Below are 15,060 nucleotides of genomic sequence, written 5' to 3' on the forward strand. Positions count from 1 at the left end.
GATGTATTTGGTGATACAGTAAGTGAGCTAAATTTTAACAGTGCAAACAATGCCACAAAAAGAAAAAGATTCATGCCGTTGTCATGCCGACCGAGGCTGTTGTGTTTCCCGCTTGTGGTCTCGTCACTCGTCACTTCCGGAAGGGGCAGTGCTGAAGTAAGTAGCTCGAATACGTAGCTCAATAGGGTTTACATGCACTAAGTAGCTCGGCAGAAATCGCATAATCTAGGTCGTGTAGCTCGATTCCGAGAAATCAAGTTCGGTTCAATTTCAGCCGAATTAAGGTGTATACATGGCATTTTGAACTTCGATTTCAGTCGAGCAACGGCAGAAATTCGATTTTCTCTATGTGCATGTAAACGCACTGAATGCTCTAAAAACAAAATGCAGATAATTGGACTACTTTTGAAGGCAAGGATATCCATCCTGCTTAGAAAATGCTTCTGTTGTCATGACGGTGCTCATTAATTGTTGATGATCCAGAGCAGCTGGGGTCAGGTGGCAGATGAACCCATTAAACCCAGTGCCTGCTCACAGCCTTCAGGTGTCACCGTCATCATGACAGTGTGTTCCCTGAACTAAAAGTACACTGTAAATTATGTATGTCAGGGATTAAAGACTTAGGCCCTGTCCACACGGCAACGGATTCAGGTGAATCCGATAATTTTTTATCGTTTCGGCCTGGTGTCCACACGGCACCGGCGTTTTGGGTGCCCCAAAACTACATTTTTTTGAGAACGGTTTCCAGAGTGGAAAAATCTGGCAACGGTGCCGGTGCGAAGTCGTCTGGATGAGTAGAACGGATTTGTTTACGATGACGTCACGACGACATGACTAGAAGAAGGGGTTTATGCGCATGCGTCCTACTTCTTCTATTGTTCTGGTGTCTCCGATGGGACCGTCTTACAGCGCACGTAGAGGTGGTATTGCATCGTTTTCAGCAAGCGTCGCGTTGCCATATGTACCTGATATTTTACTGATCCGTTGCCCATGTGGACGCGATATTTTTTTTACCCGCTAAAAAAAAAAATCTCGTTGCCGTTGTCGTGTGGATGTAGCCTTAGGGGTCTGTTATAGTAATATAAAACAGTTTGGTGGGATGCAGCTTTGCATGGCAGCAGGATAATGATGCTAATGAAAAATAATAGCACCGTAAATACATAGTGCCAGTAGAATGAGCGGCAATAATGAAAGCTAGTTAAAAGCATAAATCAGGGATGAGAGTTTTCCGCTTTTTCTGAGTAAAAATCAACCTTTTTATATTATGCCAAATCCGTTGAGATTTTTAATTTTTTTTTTTTCATTTATTGAGGGGGATTGGGGTATGTTCCTTCGTGATACTCAAGCGCAATTCATTCCTACGATGATGTTACATGTTTACATTTTCGCCGTCTGTAGTCTCGCGGTAGAATACGTGTTATCTACAATGTAATTGGCCAAAACATCGCTGGCGAGAGCATGATAGCCAATCATAACAGTTCTTACAAGAGTGTGGGAGAGAACAAAAGCCAATCATAACAGTTCTTACAAAAGTACCCGCATCTGTTCTATTTTATCAAAACTTGCACATGTTCATCAAAAATATTTCTCTTTCGTATCGGCTTTTTTACTCAAAACGCCGAATACAATTGACGAGCGAGACGAAGCAAAGGTACGTGAAATCAATGCTGGTATAAAAAAACAGAGGACTGACGAGCTCTTGTCTTTGGCCAAAAAGCTGAAGAAGTCGTCGAAATGATTAAATGAAAATGAGAAGTGACTGAACTATAATTGTATAAAGTGTACATAGACATCATCCCATAAACTTAGCATTCGTTTGATTTAATACATTGAACATGTATATGATAGTCAGTAAATCAGAATTAATGCTGACAGTTTTGAAAACAAATATTTCAAAAGACTTTTTGAAGAAAATCATATGCAACTAATGAGGACATGGGGAGAAAAGGTCAGTCACCCTAAAATTTTATTTAATATATGAACATTTTGATAATTAATAAAACTTAAGTTTAACGTGAATTTAGTTTGTCGTTTTTGTTGATCATGAATTATAACCATACCCTTGAATGTAGAATGTGATTTTATCTTGAATTCAAACAATACTCCTATTGATTTGAAACATTTTCATGTAAATATATAAAAAAGAGGGCGGCACGGTGGTGTAGTGGTTAGCGCTGTCGCCTCACAGCAAGAAGGTCCTGGGTTCGAGCCCCGGGGCCGGCGAGGGCCTTTCTGTGCGGAGTTTGCATGTTCTCCCCGTGTCCGCGTGGGTTTCCTCCGGGTGCTCCGGTTTCCCCCACAGTCCAAAGACATGCAGGTTAGGTTAACTGGTGACTCTAAATTGAGCGTAGGTGTGAATGTGAGTGTGAATGGTTGTCTGTGTCTATGTGTCAGCCCTGTGATGACCTGGCGACTTGTCCAGGGTGTACCCCGCCTTTTGCCCGTAGTCAGCTGGGATAGGCTCCAGCTTGCCTGCGACCCTGTAGAAGGATAAAGCGGCTAGAGATAATGAGATGAGATGAGATATATAAAAAAGACAACAGATGTATTTATCTACTACAGCTCAGATTGCAGGACAAGTGGTTCGTAAGGCCTTATTTTTCAGAATTTTCCGGGGGGGCATCTTGTTTTCTGCTTTTTTGATGACCACCCACTCTCATCCCTGATAAATGGGGGGGTGTTTTAAAAATAAAAAAAGGTCATGGATGGTGGGTGGCACGGTGGTGTAGTGGTTAGCGCTGTCGCCTCACAGCAAGAAGGTCCTGGGTTCGAGCCCCGGGGCCGGCAAGGGCCTTTCTGTGTGGAGTTTGCATGTTCTCCCCGTGTCCGCGTGGGTTTCCTCCGGGTGCTCCGGTTTCCCCCACAGTCCAAAGACATGCAGGTTAGGTTAACTGGTGACTCTAAATTGCCCGTAGGTGTGAATGTGAGTGTGAATGGTTGTCTGTGTCTATGTGTCAGCCCTGCGATGACCTGGCGACTTGTCCAGGGTGTACCCCGCCTTTCACCCGTAGTCAGCTGGGATAGGCTCCAGCTCGCCTGCGACCCTGTAGAACAGGATAAAGCGGCTAGAGATAATGAGATGAGAGGTCATGGATGGAGCTTGATGAATGAAATGGTGTGCTCCAGATGTTTGATGGATTGTTAAGTTGACAAATGTCTACTTCGCCACTCAGGTTTCGTACATGGACTATGGAAAAGCTAGCACTCGATCATGATTCAGCATGTAGATTTAATGTGGGGAAGAAAATAATTAATAGAAATAATGAACAGGATGGTGGTGGTAAATATCGAAGGCAATGAAATCTGGGAAGGAAAAAAAATAAGGCAAATTCAAAAGGGTTGGGGTTTTTTTTTTCGTTCTTTTTTTTAATCAATGAATGTCTTGCTGAGAGAAGTTCCCTGCTGCAAAACTCGTAGCACAGAAACACTTCTCGTCTGTGTTTATACCATAATTGCTGTGGTTTTTTTTAGGGATGGGCAAATACAATTACATTGATTACACCTTGTATGGCATCTCCCCGACAGCTGTAAAGCATGATTCAGCTTCTATATTCAGAAATGTATAGTATGGGTTTAAAAAAAAAAAAACACAAAACCCAGCCCTGTTACACACTGCGAGAGAGAGAGAGCGCGCTTTGTCATTGCTGACACTGCTGACTATTCCAAACGCACTCCTCCTGTTGTGAGCATCCTGATGTGCACAGCAGGAACTTTACCACCACCACTGCGGTTTGTGTTGTTACTGTATTGTGGTTTAAGACGCTGCGCTATTGGACTGGAACAGTGGAATAACCACACAACCCAAAATAATGATTTGAAGCTTGCAACCTCCTGGGGGGAAAAAAAAACCCCAACCCAGTAACCGAGCAAGAGGGAAACTGCTAGAATATTGTTTAAAAGTGGATTGTCTTTTAATTGAGTCTCTTACAAAAGTTGCTAATGTCTATTTATTTGAACTTGCCACAGGGTTTAAGAGACGTACCACGTTATTCCTGCCGCATGTCAACAGTACTGGTATATCCCGTTCTCGTAGCATGGTGACTGAAAATATTTGTCTCTAATTGGCGTCATTTTCTTACAGTAAAACGCCTCGAATGAGATGTAATCATTTCTGAATTACGCAGTGTAACCAGGACGAAGATCGTAAATAAAGAGTCTCGACTGTAATTCAGCTGATTTATTTTAATTTGGCAGGGCTACAGTGCACGAAAAGGTTTTAAGGTTAACGTTTGAAAGAAAAACAAACCATGAGGCGTAACAGCAACGACTGTATCGCAGCAAGGTTTTGTTTTGCAGAAACAAAACATCTCCAAAGCCTCTTGTCTAGATTTTTTTGTGTTTGTTTCCTCATAGATAAAGGCCGTTATACAGTTACCATTGTGTCTCAAAGGGCATTCACTTGCTATGTATGATACTAAGTTTATTTATCTCATCTCATTATCTCTAGCCGCTTTATCCTGTTCTACATAGAAGGAAATAGTTTAGTCTGCATTGCATGAAAATGTTTTGAATTAAAAAAAAAAAAAAAACTAGACAACGGCATTCAAGATGTGGCAAAAGCAAAACCTTTACCACAGAGGAAACGTGTGTGAATGCCATAAAACCAGACCAAATTTTAATCATTGTATAATGACTGGGGGCGGCACGGTGGTGTAGTGATTAGCGCTATCGCCTCACAGCAAGAAGGTCCGGGTTCGAGCCCCGTGGCCGGTGAGGGCCTTTCTGTGTGGAGTTTGCATGTTCTCCCCGTGTCCGCGTGGGTTTCCTCCGGGTGCTCCGGTTTCCCCCACAGTCCAAAGACATGCAGGTTAGGTTAACTGGTGGCTCTAAATTGACCGTAGGTGTGAATGTGAGTGTGAATGGTTGTCTGTGTCCATGTGTCAGCCCTGTGATGACCTGGCGACTTGTCCAGGGTGTACCCCGCCTTTCACCCGTAGTCAGCTGGGATAGGCTCCAGCTTGCCTGCGACCCTGTAGAACAGGATAAAGCGGCTAGAGATAATGAGATGAGTATAATGACTGATGCATCGTCAAACCTCAAGTACTAAGAGCTAACCATCAGCTACAGATTCTTAGACACCGTTGGAGATTTCCGAATGTTCAGCCGAAATCTGCAGCATCACAACATGTGGCAAGAAGCACGACAACTAATGACCTTTGGGCTCCTCCTGCTCGTCTCGACAGCATCATCAGATCACTGGCTCACGTTGGACGTACAACCTACAGTAACACCCCATCAGGATCACGACCACCAACCTCGCGTAACAGCTTGTATATGAACACATCCTGCAACAAATATGCTAAAAACACTGACTAAATATTATGTGGAATGTTTTGTGGAAACATTTGAACTGTGTGAATTTTTTGTTTGGTGGTTAATTTGCGCTAGCGTTCAGGATCTTTCCACTTTATTATTCTTATCCTAATGTTTTTTAGGACGCCATTTCTCCCTCGGCTTTCAATTTTTTTTCAATCTCTTACTGTTCCAGAGCTATAGGGGATGCTGACCAGACATGAATTACTGTGACTTTAGGTCACAGTATCTATCATCATCCTAACATATTTTAGGATGCTATTTCTCCTTCAGCTTTCAACCAATCACCAAATTTCACATGAAGAATACCTCTGGGTTGAATTACGTTGCTATGACTTTTGGTGCTGATCTGGATCATTAAACCAGAATGATCCATGAAAAACGGGTGCTTTTTTCAGTTGTCACTAATTTAAAAAAAAGTCAATTTTCATGTTTTTTTTTTTTCCCCCAGTTATATTTATTTTGTTTAGGGTAGCAGGGTCCAACTTTTCCTTGATCTTCATTTGACAAAGGTCAGCTAGCGTAAATTACTGTGACTTTAGTCATAGCCTCTGTCTAGTTTATGTATTATTTTTACAGTTCATAGTGGAGTCTTTTGATCAAAATACTTCAACATTATCATTAAGTAACTAGATTTCTAAATAAATAGGTATTTGGACTGATTTACCTTTGGAACTGATATATTTTTGTCTGATATATAACTGATATCTGATAACTGATATATACTTTTTAACTGATATATTTTTGTCTAACATCATATTGATTTTAGTTTTAGCAGAAAGTCCAATCTGAGATAAACTGGTTTATTAACCTTCTGAAAATAAAGTTGCTAGAAATGGTGATTTAAAAAAAAAAAAAAAAGAGCTTTGCCACAAATCTAGTGACTATTTGAGCAGATGTTTGTCCTGCATTCAATACGTCTCTCCAGCTTAATGCAAACCAAACCAAAATGTTTTGGCCAGAACCGAGCAACAGGATTGCAACGTCAGTGCGTTGTGTATCAAAAAGTTCAACTAGCATCAATCACTAACAACAGGTTGGGGAAAAAATTCAAACAGTTAAAAAATGCAAAATTTCTGAATAAAAGTATATTGCATTTAGTGTGAACTGAAGTCACTGGTGTGTTTCATCCCATAATGCTGTACAATGTTCCTTTACAACTTTGCTTGAGTAGAAATTCTCTCATTGCTTATTAAAAACCCAGTTTGAACAGGATTCAGCTTTTATGTACTAGAGTGCAATTTTTACACCTTCCACAAGTCTATATTGAAATATATACATAATTATTTGATTTCTTCGTCTGACAGTTGAATAAATGAAATTGAATTCAATCCAAGCACAGAGCTGAGCACTGGATGATTAAAAGTCTTGCTCAAGCCCCTGATAACAGCTCTCTGGCCCCAGTTATCTTACTTTTCCATCATTATACAGGAAGGAAACTGTTTGTACGTACACTGACGCTACTTACGGCTTATAGGAGCGTCATGTAGACCTCGCTATGGTTGCTACATGCATGTGACTCATTTACGACGGGTAATAACTCGTGTCTTCCCATGAGGTGAGTTGCGTATTGAAGAACAGCAGACCCGAGTGCTGCTTCATGACGTCACAGGTGAGAAGATAAATGTAGTGATGGGGTGTGAGAGCACTTGAGGAGGTGCACATGAAGGACACGGGTTATAAAGGTTGTATCAAACAAAAGGGATAGCTAGGTCGCTATAAAAGTTAATTGGCACTAAATGAAAGGCCCCAAATTACTGTTTTCATGCTCCAATAAATGCCTAGCTTTTGGTCAAAATCTGTGAAATTCTAATGATGCATCATAGAAAAAAATATACATGATTCAGTCAGGGACAAGTGTGGGGGTTTTTCTCTTAAATGTTGAAGATTGTGATTTCTCAAATATTCAAAAACAAAATTACAGTGTACTTTAAGCAAAAGCACTTCAGCGATATGTAGCGGATTTAGTCTTGCCCAATTTTTCACCACTCGCTGACTCTCCACTATTGTACAACAGCTGCAAGTCCAGGAGGGTGAAGGGTATCGCATGTTTTATCTGAGAAACATGGCGCCACCAAGCACATCTTTTCTAACTGCTGCATCATGGGGTGGCGTAACACACTCAAAGTAATGTTCGCCCGTTTTCCTCACAGAAGCCCGTAATTGGCTAGTTAACAGTTATTCCACGAAATCGAGTCGTACGAGCTGATAGCCGATGAGGCGCGTAGCACCGCGTCGGCTATAAGCAACGTACGACGAGATTGAGTGGAATAACTGTTTTATTCTATCCACATTCACTGTATTTTGAGAAACGGAGCATTTTTATTTTTAGCAAATTCAATAAATAAATAACTTCACAGATGATGTCCGACGAAATTTCTGCTTGGAATGTAAACAAACCGGCGATATGGTGGTGGCAATTTGTGAAAAATGTGATAATTCTTGGGGGGGAATGTTCTTACCATCAGATGATTCCATATTTTGTTGCTTTTTTATTTTTGGGCTTTTGTTTTCCAGTAGAGTTTTTATTTCATCCTCGGTTGGTTCAGCAACACGGTCTGCCATTTTGTTTTTCTCTACTCATCGGGGGCGAAGGTGGCCAGAGTCCCTACCCCAGGTTGGCTAGGGACGGGGCCCCTCCACCTCCGACGTGGCTGTCGACCGGGCCGCACTATCCCCAGTCCGCGCCGCGCCGCCCAGACTACTCGTGGTATATGAGCTGATTGGTTACTCTACTACTAGGCTATCGGAGCGCATGATTGCTCATATCCAGTGAATGTGGATAGAATAAAGTATGTTATCCCTCCCACCCAGCCAGATTTGCTCTTTTGGACTCCTGGCCACAGATGGCTGTGAAATCGTCCAGTTTCAAAGTTGCGATCTCCAGACCGTAGAGTGAAAGCTTTTCTGTTGTGCCACTCGTAAGCCTCAGGGTCTTTTTTTTTTTTTTAAACATATATTACATTCTTGAGGTTGCAAACTAGCGATCAGAAAAGAAAACCATGTTCATTAACATGAATGTACAGCATTTATTCAGTCATCCTTAGTATTTGGCTGGTCAGTTGCATATATTTTGGGAAATAAAACCAACTAAATGAATTAGAAAGAAGTGCAGACAGGCAAAAAGTAATAGTTTTGTGAACATCTGCACTTTAAACCAAATATGAACTGGAGTCAAGTAGATGAGGTTGAAGTGTCAGAGCCAGAACAAAACACTTCATGCTGTCACTGCTGACATTACCACCTTCAGTAGGACAGGTTTATTTATTTGAAAGGAAGGAAGGGAAAAAAAAAAAAGCACAAAAAACGATGTTGCTGTTTAGGCCACACCCATTTCGGCTTTAAATCCAGATTCGGATATGAATGATTTGGAGCACTATACGGATACGTTAAATGGATACAAATATACCCCTAAGATGGTCGTTTTCCTGAGCTGTCTAATCAGATGCTGACAATTTTTTTCAAAAGAAAAACATTTTGTTTCACAAATACAGATTGAGCCTTTTATACACAGTTCTTCCTTTGAGTCACAAGTTCTGATTTTCCACATCCACTTAACATAAATCCAGTGTAAAATAATTCACGGATCTAAATCTAAAGGTGTGCCTCAGGGCTCAACTGTTGGTCCGTTGGAGTTGTGTTTCTCAGTATTCTGTTTCCAAGGTTTGGTTCTGAAGCACATTTTGCCTCTTGAGATTACAGAATGCTAAACAGACCTTGTGCTTTCTGAAAGCGTGTTATGAAAGGACTATCAAGTCTAAATGTACGATCTGATCCGTAATACGATTGTATTTTCCATTTTTAATCCATACATGTGACTGAGAAGGTGTTCAGTTAGAAATGTCTAGAAGACGTGTTGAGGAAAAAAAAAAGTTTTCTATTATGAATAGAGCTTGAGTTAATTATTAGGACACAGGCCTAACCTGAGGAAGGCTATAATCTTCACTCTATATTATTAAATGTCTACCTTTCCCTGTGTGTTATGAAGGTGTTGCCCGGCTGTTTGGCAAGGGTGTAGGATGAGCCTTTGATTTTTTTTTTTTTTTTTAAATAGAGCTATAAATAGGTACTTACTGCCAGGAAGAGCATACAGTACATGGAGAATGAGGCGTGGCCGGAGTAGAAGGACAGCCTGCAACACAAGCAGAAAAACAGAAGAGATCTCAGCGAGCACAGCGTTAAAATGCTGATGGTGAGCTCTTACACTCCCACGACCTGAATCAACAATCAGACTTAAGTGTCCTGCTCCTCAAATTTCACCTGAGCTGTAATGTCAGATTCTAGAGGCTTATAGATTTGGGAAATGGACCGTTTTTATCGGACTTTAGACAATATTTTTCAACCTTCTCAGATTGAGGCTCGTTTTCAGGAAATTTGTTTTGTTCTTGATTTCTATTGGCAAATAAATGCTGTTCTTTCAAAATAGTATGCAGTTAAAGGTAGAATAAAATAAATAATTCTATCCACATTCACTGGATATGAGCAATCGTGCGCTCTGATTGGCTACTCTACTACCAGGATATCAGCTCATATACAGTGAGTAGAGAAAAACAAAATGGCAGAGCGTGTTGCTGAACCAACCAAGGACAAAATAAAAACTCGATTCGAAAACAAAGCCCCAAAAATACTTTTTAAAAAAGGCAACAATATGGAATAAAAAGTATTTCATGGTAAGAACATATCTTTTTTTTTTTCAAGAATTATTATTATTATAGCAGCATTTTTCACAAATTGCTACTATGATTTCGCCGGTTTGCTTTCGTTCTAAGCGGAAATGATTTTGTCAGACGTTTCATATAAAGTTTTCATTTATCAAATTTGCAAAAAATAAAAATGCTCTGTTTCTCAAAATCCAGTGAATGTGGATAGAATAAAACAGTTATTCCACTCAATCTCGTCGCACATGGATTATAGCCGACTCGGTGCTACGCACCTCATCGGCTATCAGCTCACGTACGACTCGATTTCGTGGAATAACTTAAATGTCAAAATTTGCACATTGCTCTGATATACGTAGAATCAGATTCTCGCTGTCCATATTTCTGTAAATGACAACAAAAAAGAAACACTGTGTTTCGATAGAATGGTGTGATGATTTATATTGTATTGAATATATCCAAAGAGATGCAGGTTAGGTTAACTGGTGTCTCTAAATTGACCGTAGGTGTGAATGTGAGTGTGAATGGTCGTCTGTGTCTATGTGTCAGCCCTGTGATGACCTGGCGACTTGTCCAGGGTGTACCCCACCTTTCGCCCGTAGTCAGCTGGGATAGGCTCCAGCTTGCCTGCGACCCTGTAGAACAGGATAAAGCGGCTACAGATAATCAGATGAGATTTAATCTTACATGAACATTTATTTATTCATTTACATTTTTAGAATTTAGCAATTTTACACAGTGAAAATGTACAAACAAATAAAAGCTAAGAGTAGTTTAAAAAAAAGGGGGGGGGGGCCAATAAAACCTGATGATAAAAATCCGGCTTAAAAAAAGCATTGTTAAACTAATTCTGTGATTAACTTGTGTTGATGTTTTAGTGAAAAGCGTGTGCAAGTGTTCAGCTCCGTGTCAATGCTCGGATGAGTTGAAACAGGTGTGGAGCAGAGTCAACACAGACTCCTCAAGAGCTTTTTATGGCATGTGGGTTTACATAAATCTTTGTTTGGCCAAACTGAACGACCTCTGCAAGTTCTTTTAAACAAACCGGGTTTAAATATTCTGTCTCTGTGTGTGTGCACATGTACGCGCGCGCAATTAACTAGAGACATGAGAAGTTGGAACAACGTGTGCACACCCTTTTCCGGGTGAGAAGGGCAGGCTGAGAGTGACGTGCAGGGGGAAGTGTATGGATGGGATCAGCAAAATAATGGTGGGCTGAGTATCCGGAGGGCTTTTGTGCCTTCTTGTTTTTGCCAATCGCTCACTGCACCAGAATCTGCTCAGACACACCAACACAAGTGCTGAAGCGAATACGCAGTCAATAAAACGAACATCGTCGCAATACCGTGTTAGAGAAAAAAAAAACCTTGCTTACTACTGAGTGAGAGTGTGACGATATATCACGAGAACATTACACCATGACGGAGTTCTAAGATCGTTATCCTGTTAATGTTACACTATACTGGTGGAGATGATGGTCACAAAGTTGAATTTTACAAAAAAAAAACCTTTAACACTTCAAGGCGAAGTGCAAATCCACTTTGAACAATATTCTGTACGTTTCTCAGAAAGCTGAGCCCTTTGGAAAAATTGATACCATGTTTGTACCATGAATTTATATTAGATTGGATTGATGTTACATTGCTTGGCTCGTGATCATATATGGCCAAATAAAAGTGGACTAATCTGTACTTTTCCTCGTCACAGGGTGCTACTGTCAAGTGTACGCCTTCTGTGTACAGAAGGTCTTGTACCTAGAAAGTGACATGTAGTGCATCTTTAAAGCTTTACTATTTTGCATTTACGCACCTTTGGTCTTTTTATTTTATTTTTTTAAAGATTTTTGGGGGGGGGCTTTTTTCACCTTTATTGGATAGGACAGTGTAGAGACAGGAAATGAGCTGGAGAGAGAGAGACGGGGAGGGATCGGGAAATGACCTCGGGTGAAAAATCTTAATAAAACTTAAAAAATGGAAACCGTTTCCCACTTAACATTTTAAATTTTCCTGGTTTTTGTCTTCTTTTTTTTTTGAAAAGAGGGTGCAGCGTGCCTTGTGAGCAGACATCTGATTTTGGTCTCTGGATAACGTTAGACAAATGGATGGGCTGGTGGGTGGGATGAACAGATGGATGGATGGATGGACGGACGGACGGACAGGTGGGTATATGCAGGGATGGGTGGAACAGATGGGATTGAGAGGATGGATGTGATTGATTAGATGGATGGGTGGGTGGAATTGATGGAACGGTTGGATGGGTGGACGGACGGATGGATGGATGGGATTGGTGGGTGGTTGGGATTGATGATCTCATCTCATCTCATTATCTCTAGCCGCTTTATCCTGTTCTACAAGGTCGCAGGCAAGCTGGAGCCTATCCCAGCTGACTACGGGCGAAAGGCGGGGTACACCCTGGACAAGTCGCCAGGTCATCACAGGGCTGACACATAGACACAGACAACCATTCACATTCACACCTACGCTCAATTTAGAGTCACCAGTTAACCTAACCTGCATGTCTTTGGACTGTGGAGGAAACCCACGCGGACACGGGGAGAACATGCAAACTCCACACAGAAAGGCCCTCACCGGCCACGGGGCTCGAACCCGGACCTTCTTGCTGTGAGGCGACAGCGCTAACCACTACACCACCGTGCCGCCCTGTATCGTAAATGTTTCTAATATTTCAGATGATGTTCTCTTGAGCTTCACTAATTAGGGATAGTCAAGATGCTGATGAAATTATACATCAGTTCTACATTACCACTTTTTTTTTTTTTTAAATCAAGAATCAGGCAGCACAAATCTTGAACCTCTTCACACAGTAGTTGCATAAAACTGTAAACATGCCTTCCCTTTATCTAGCTAAAACCAATCCATCTGGACTGCTGCCATGCAAGAGCTCAAATGGATTAAATGGACTGCTGTGTTCCTCTGGATGGATCGTATTACAGGTCACAAGGCTCAAGACGAAGAAGCAGAGAACAGTTGCGTATGGCTGAGAGACAAAGTAGACACTGCAGATCTAATGCGAGACTCAGAGCTTTGCAGATCTAATGCGAGACTCAAATCTTTCAACTCTGATCTCACATTTGCGTCATCAATTTATCATCTTTGGAGCTGACATGGGTTCATCAAGGCCAAGGTTGCTTTATTTCCAGATTATTTTATAAGTCTGAGATCTGGACTAAGCAGATATGATTGGTCAGCCAAACATACTCCTGCTTTGTTGTGAGGCCATATGTTCATGGTATCACCTAATGAAAGGTGATTCATGATTATTCTTGGCATCCCACTTCCCCGTGTTTATTTGTTCTATATATGGCTCCGTCTCCTAGGAAAAACAGTGGATTTTGTTCAGCAGAGTGCTTTCCTATCAGAGGCAAGAACCACACCTACCGTTAGTTAATGAGAAAGTTCTGGAACAACTTTCCCCACTTGCCTTGAGTCTGGCCCAAGAAACCACACTGAAACCTTGAGCGTTGGACTCTTCGTCTCTGTATGTGTGGGCTCCAGGAGCTCACCACAGGGCTGGAGCACACTAGCGTGTGAACCGCAGTCTCGCCACAAACGCTAGAGAGATCCAAAACCTTGTGGGCAACTGGATCTCACTGAAAGGGCTACCGAAAATAATGATCAAAAGGTCTCCCCCTGGTCCTCCAGGAACAATCAGAAACCTGATTCAGGAGCCAAGTGGAACTCTGTTAATTGGACAGACTGCACGTCAGTGACTGAGGCATTCTTATGAAGTTCGATCCAATGCCACTGGACCATGTAACTGTTGGATCATTAAGCCTCTAACCTTGGTGCTGACCATCTGAGATATCAGAGTGTGCTTCAGAAGAAATGGCCTGATACGGTTCAAATACAGATCGTGCATGCTTACTTGGGTGGAAAAAAAGCCTCCCAGACAGACAGAACCACATGAAAGTAGCTCTAGTAGAGTGGAAGGGCATAAATGTTTTACATGCTCTTAATTTCCACTTCAAAGCCACTCATGAAGTAGACCAGAGCGCTGATGGTGCACCATTTGAATTTAAGGGCATCAGAGATCCAAGAAATTCCCAGGGCGCATTTTAATGAGCTGGAATTTCTCTGTTAGCTGAACAACTTGCCCAATAGGATTCTTTCTTATAGTTGGGTTGACTTCTGGCTGCCTCCTTTAAATCTCTAAAATCACGGTTTACACAAGTGGTTTATAATTTCTTGCTCATAGTTTATAAAAACAAAGCCAAGAAACTCTGATAAAAGCGGCACCTGAAAACAGATTAAGCTGTTCCTTTTTTCTTTTTAACCTGGTGTTTCTCCACTGGTTTCTATTACCTAGACCATGGGGGAAGCCATGGCCTAATGGTTAGAGAAGCAGCTTTGGGACCAAAAGGTTGCTGGTTTGATTCCCTGGACCAATAGGACTGGCTGAAGTGCCCTTGAGCAAGGCACCTAACCCCCAACTCAGCGGTCTCAAAAGTAGCCGGTCACCGGCGGCAAATCGCCGGCTATGGCTTGTTATGCCGCCGGCTATTGTCAGTCGAGTCACAAAATTTAACATTAAATATTTCTGACAGCAAAAAAAGTTGTGAACGTAAATTACATCCACTATGTCATGTATGTCCGTTGCCGCGTCAACTTTGTTTACATCCTCGACACGAGTGCAGCCATTACTGCCGCCTGTGTTGCCAGATTGCGCATTTTCCCGCCCAATCTGGGCGGTTTTAAGTGCATTTTGGCGGGTTTTGAACATATTTTGGGCTGTAAAACGTCAGCAGTATCTGGCAACATATTTTTTTACTTAATACTGGATGCCAACGTTTTTGCCAAAATGGTATTTTATTTTCCATTGTTTAGGCAGCTTCAGCATCATACTGTGAAATTCTGTTCAAATTGTTTTTTTCTTCTATGAAGCCTGAGCCATTTATTTTATTAGTTTATAATTATTGTTTAATTTAGTCTTCAGGAGAGACTGCCTGCACACAGTACTAGTATTAATAGTGTTTTTTCTTACATGAAAGCTGAGGCATTTATATTATATTTTAAGGTAACTTCATGTGCTGTGAGGTTCTCTGCACTTTAACTTTTGAACCAACAGGTGC

General features: G+C 41.4%; 1 protein-coding gene across 3 annotated transcripts in view; it reads right to left on the reverse strand.

The window, feature by feature from the left end:
* plpp1a (phospholipid phosphatase 1a) overlaps positions 1-15,060 on the reverse strand; it is a 64,788-nt gene that overhangs the window by 4,532 nt on the left and 45,196 nt on the right. For all 3 annotated transcript variants that reach the window (XM_060908915.1, XM_060908914.1, XM_060908916.1), the window contains exon 4: positions 9,388-9,445. In XM_060908915.1, the coding sequence (XP_060764898.1) occupies positions 9,388-9,445 (58 nt within the window). The remainder of the gene's footprint in view (positions 1-9,387; positions 9,446-15,060) is intronic.

The sequence above is a fragment of the Neoarius graeffei genome, chromosome 25 (assembly GCF_027579695.1).
Source record: "Neoarius graeffei isolate fNeoGra1 chromosome 25, fNeoGra1.pri, whole genome shotgun sequence".
Taxonomy (NCBI): domain Eukaryota; kingdom Metazoa; phylum Chordata; class Actinopteri; order Siluriformes; family Ariidae; genus Neoarius; species Neoarius graeffei.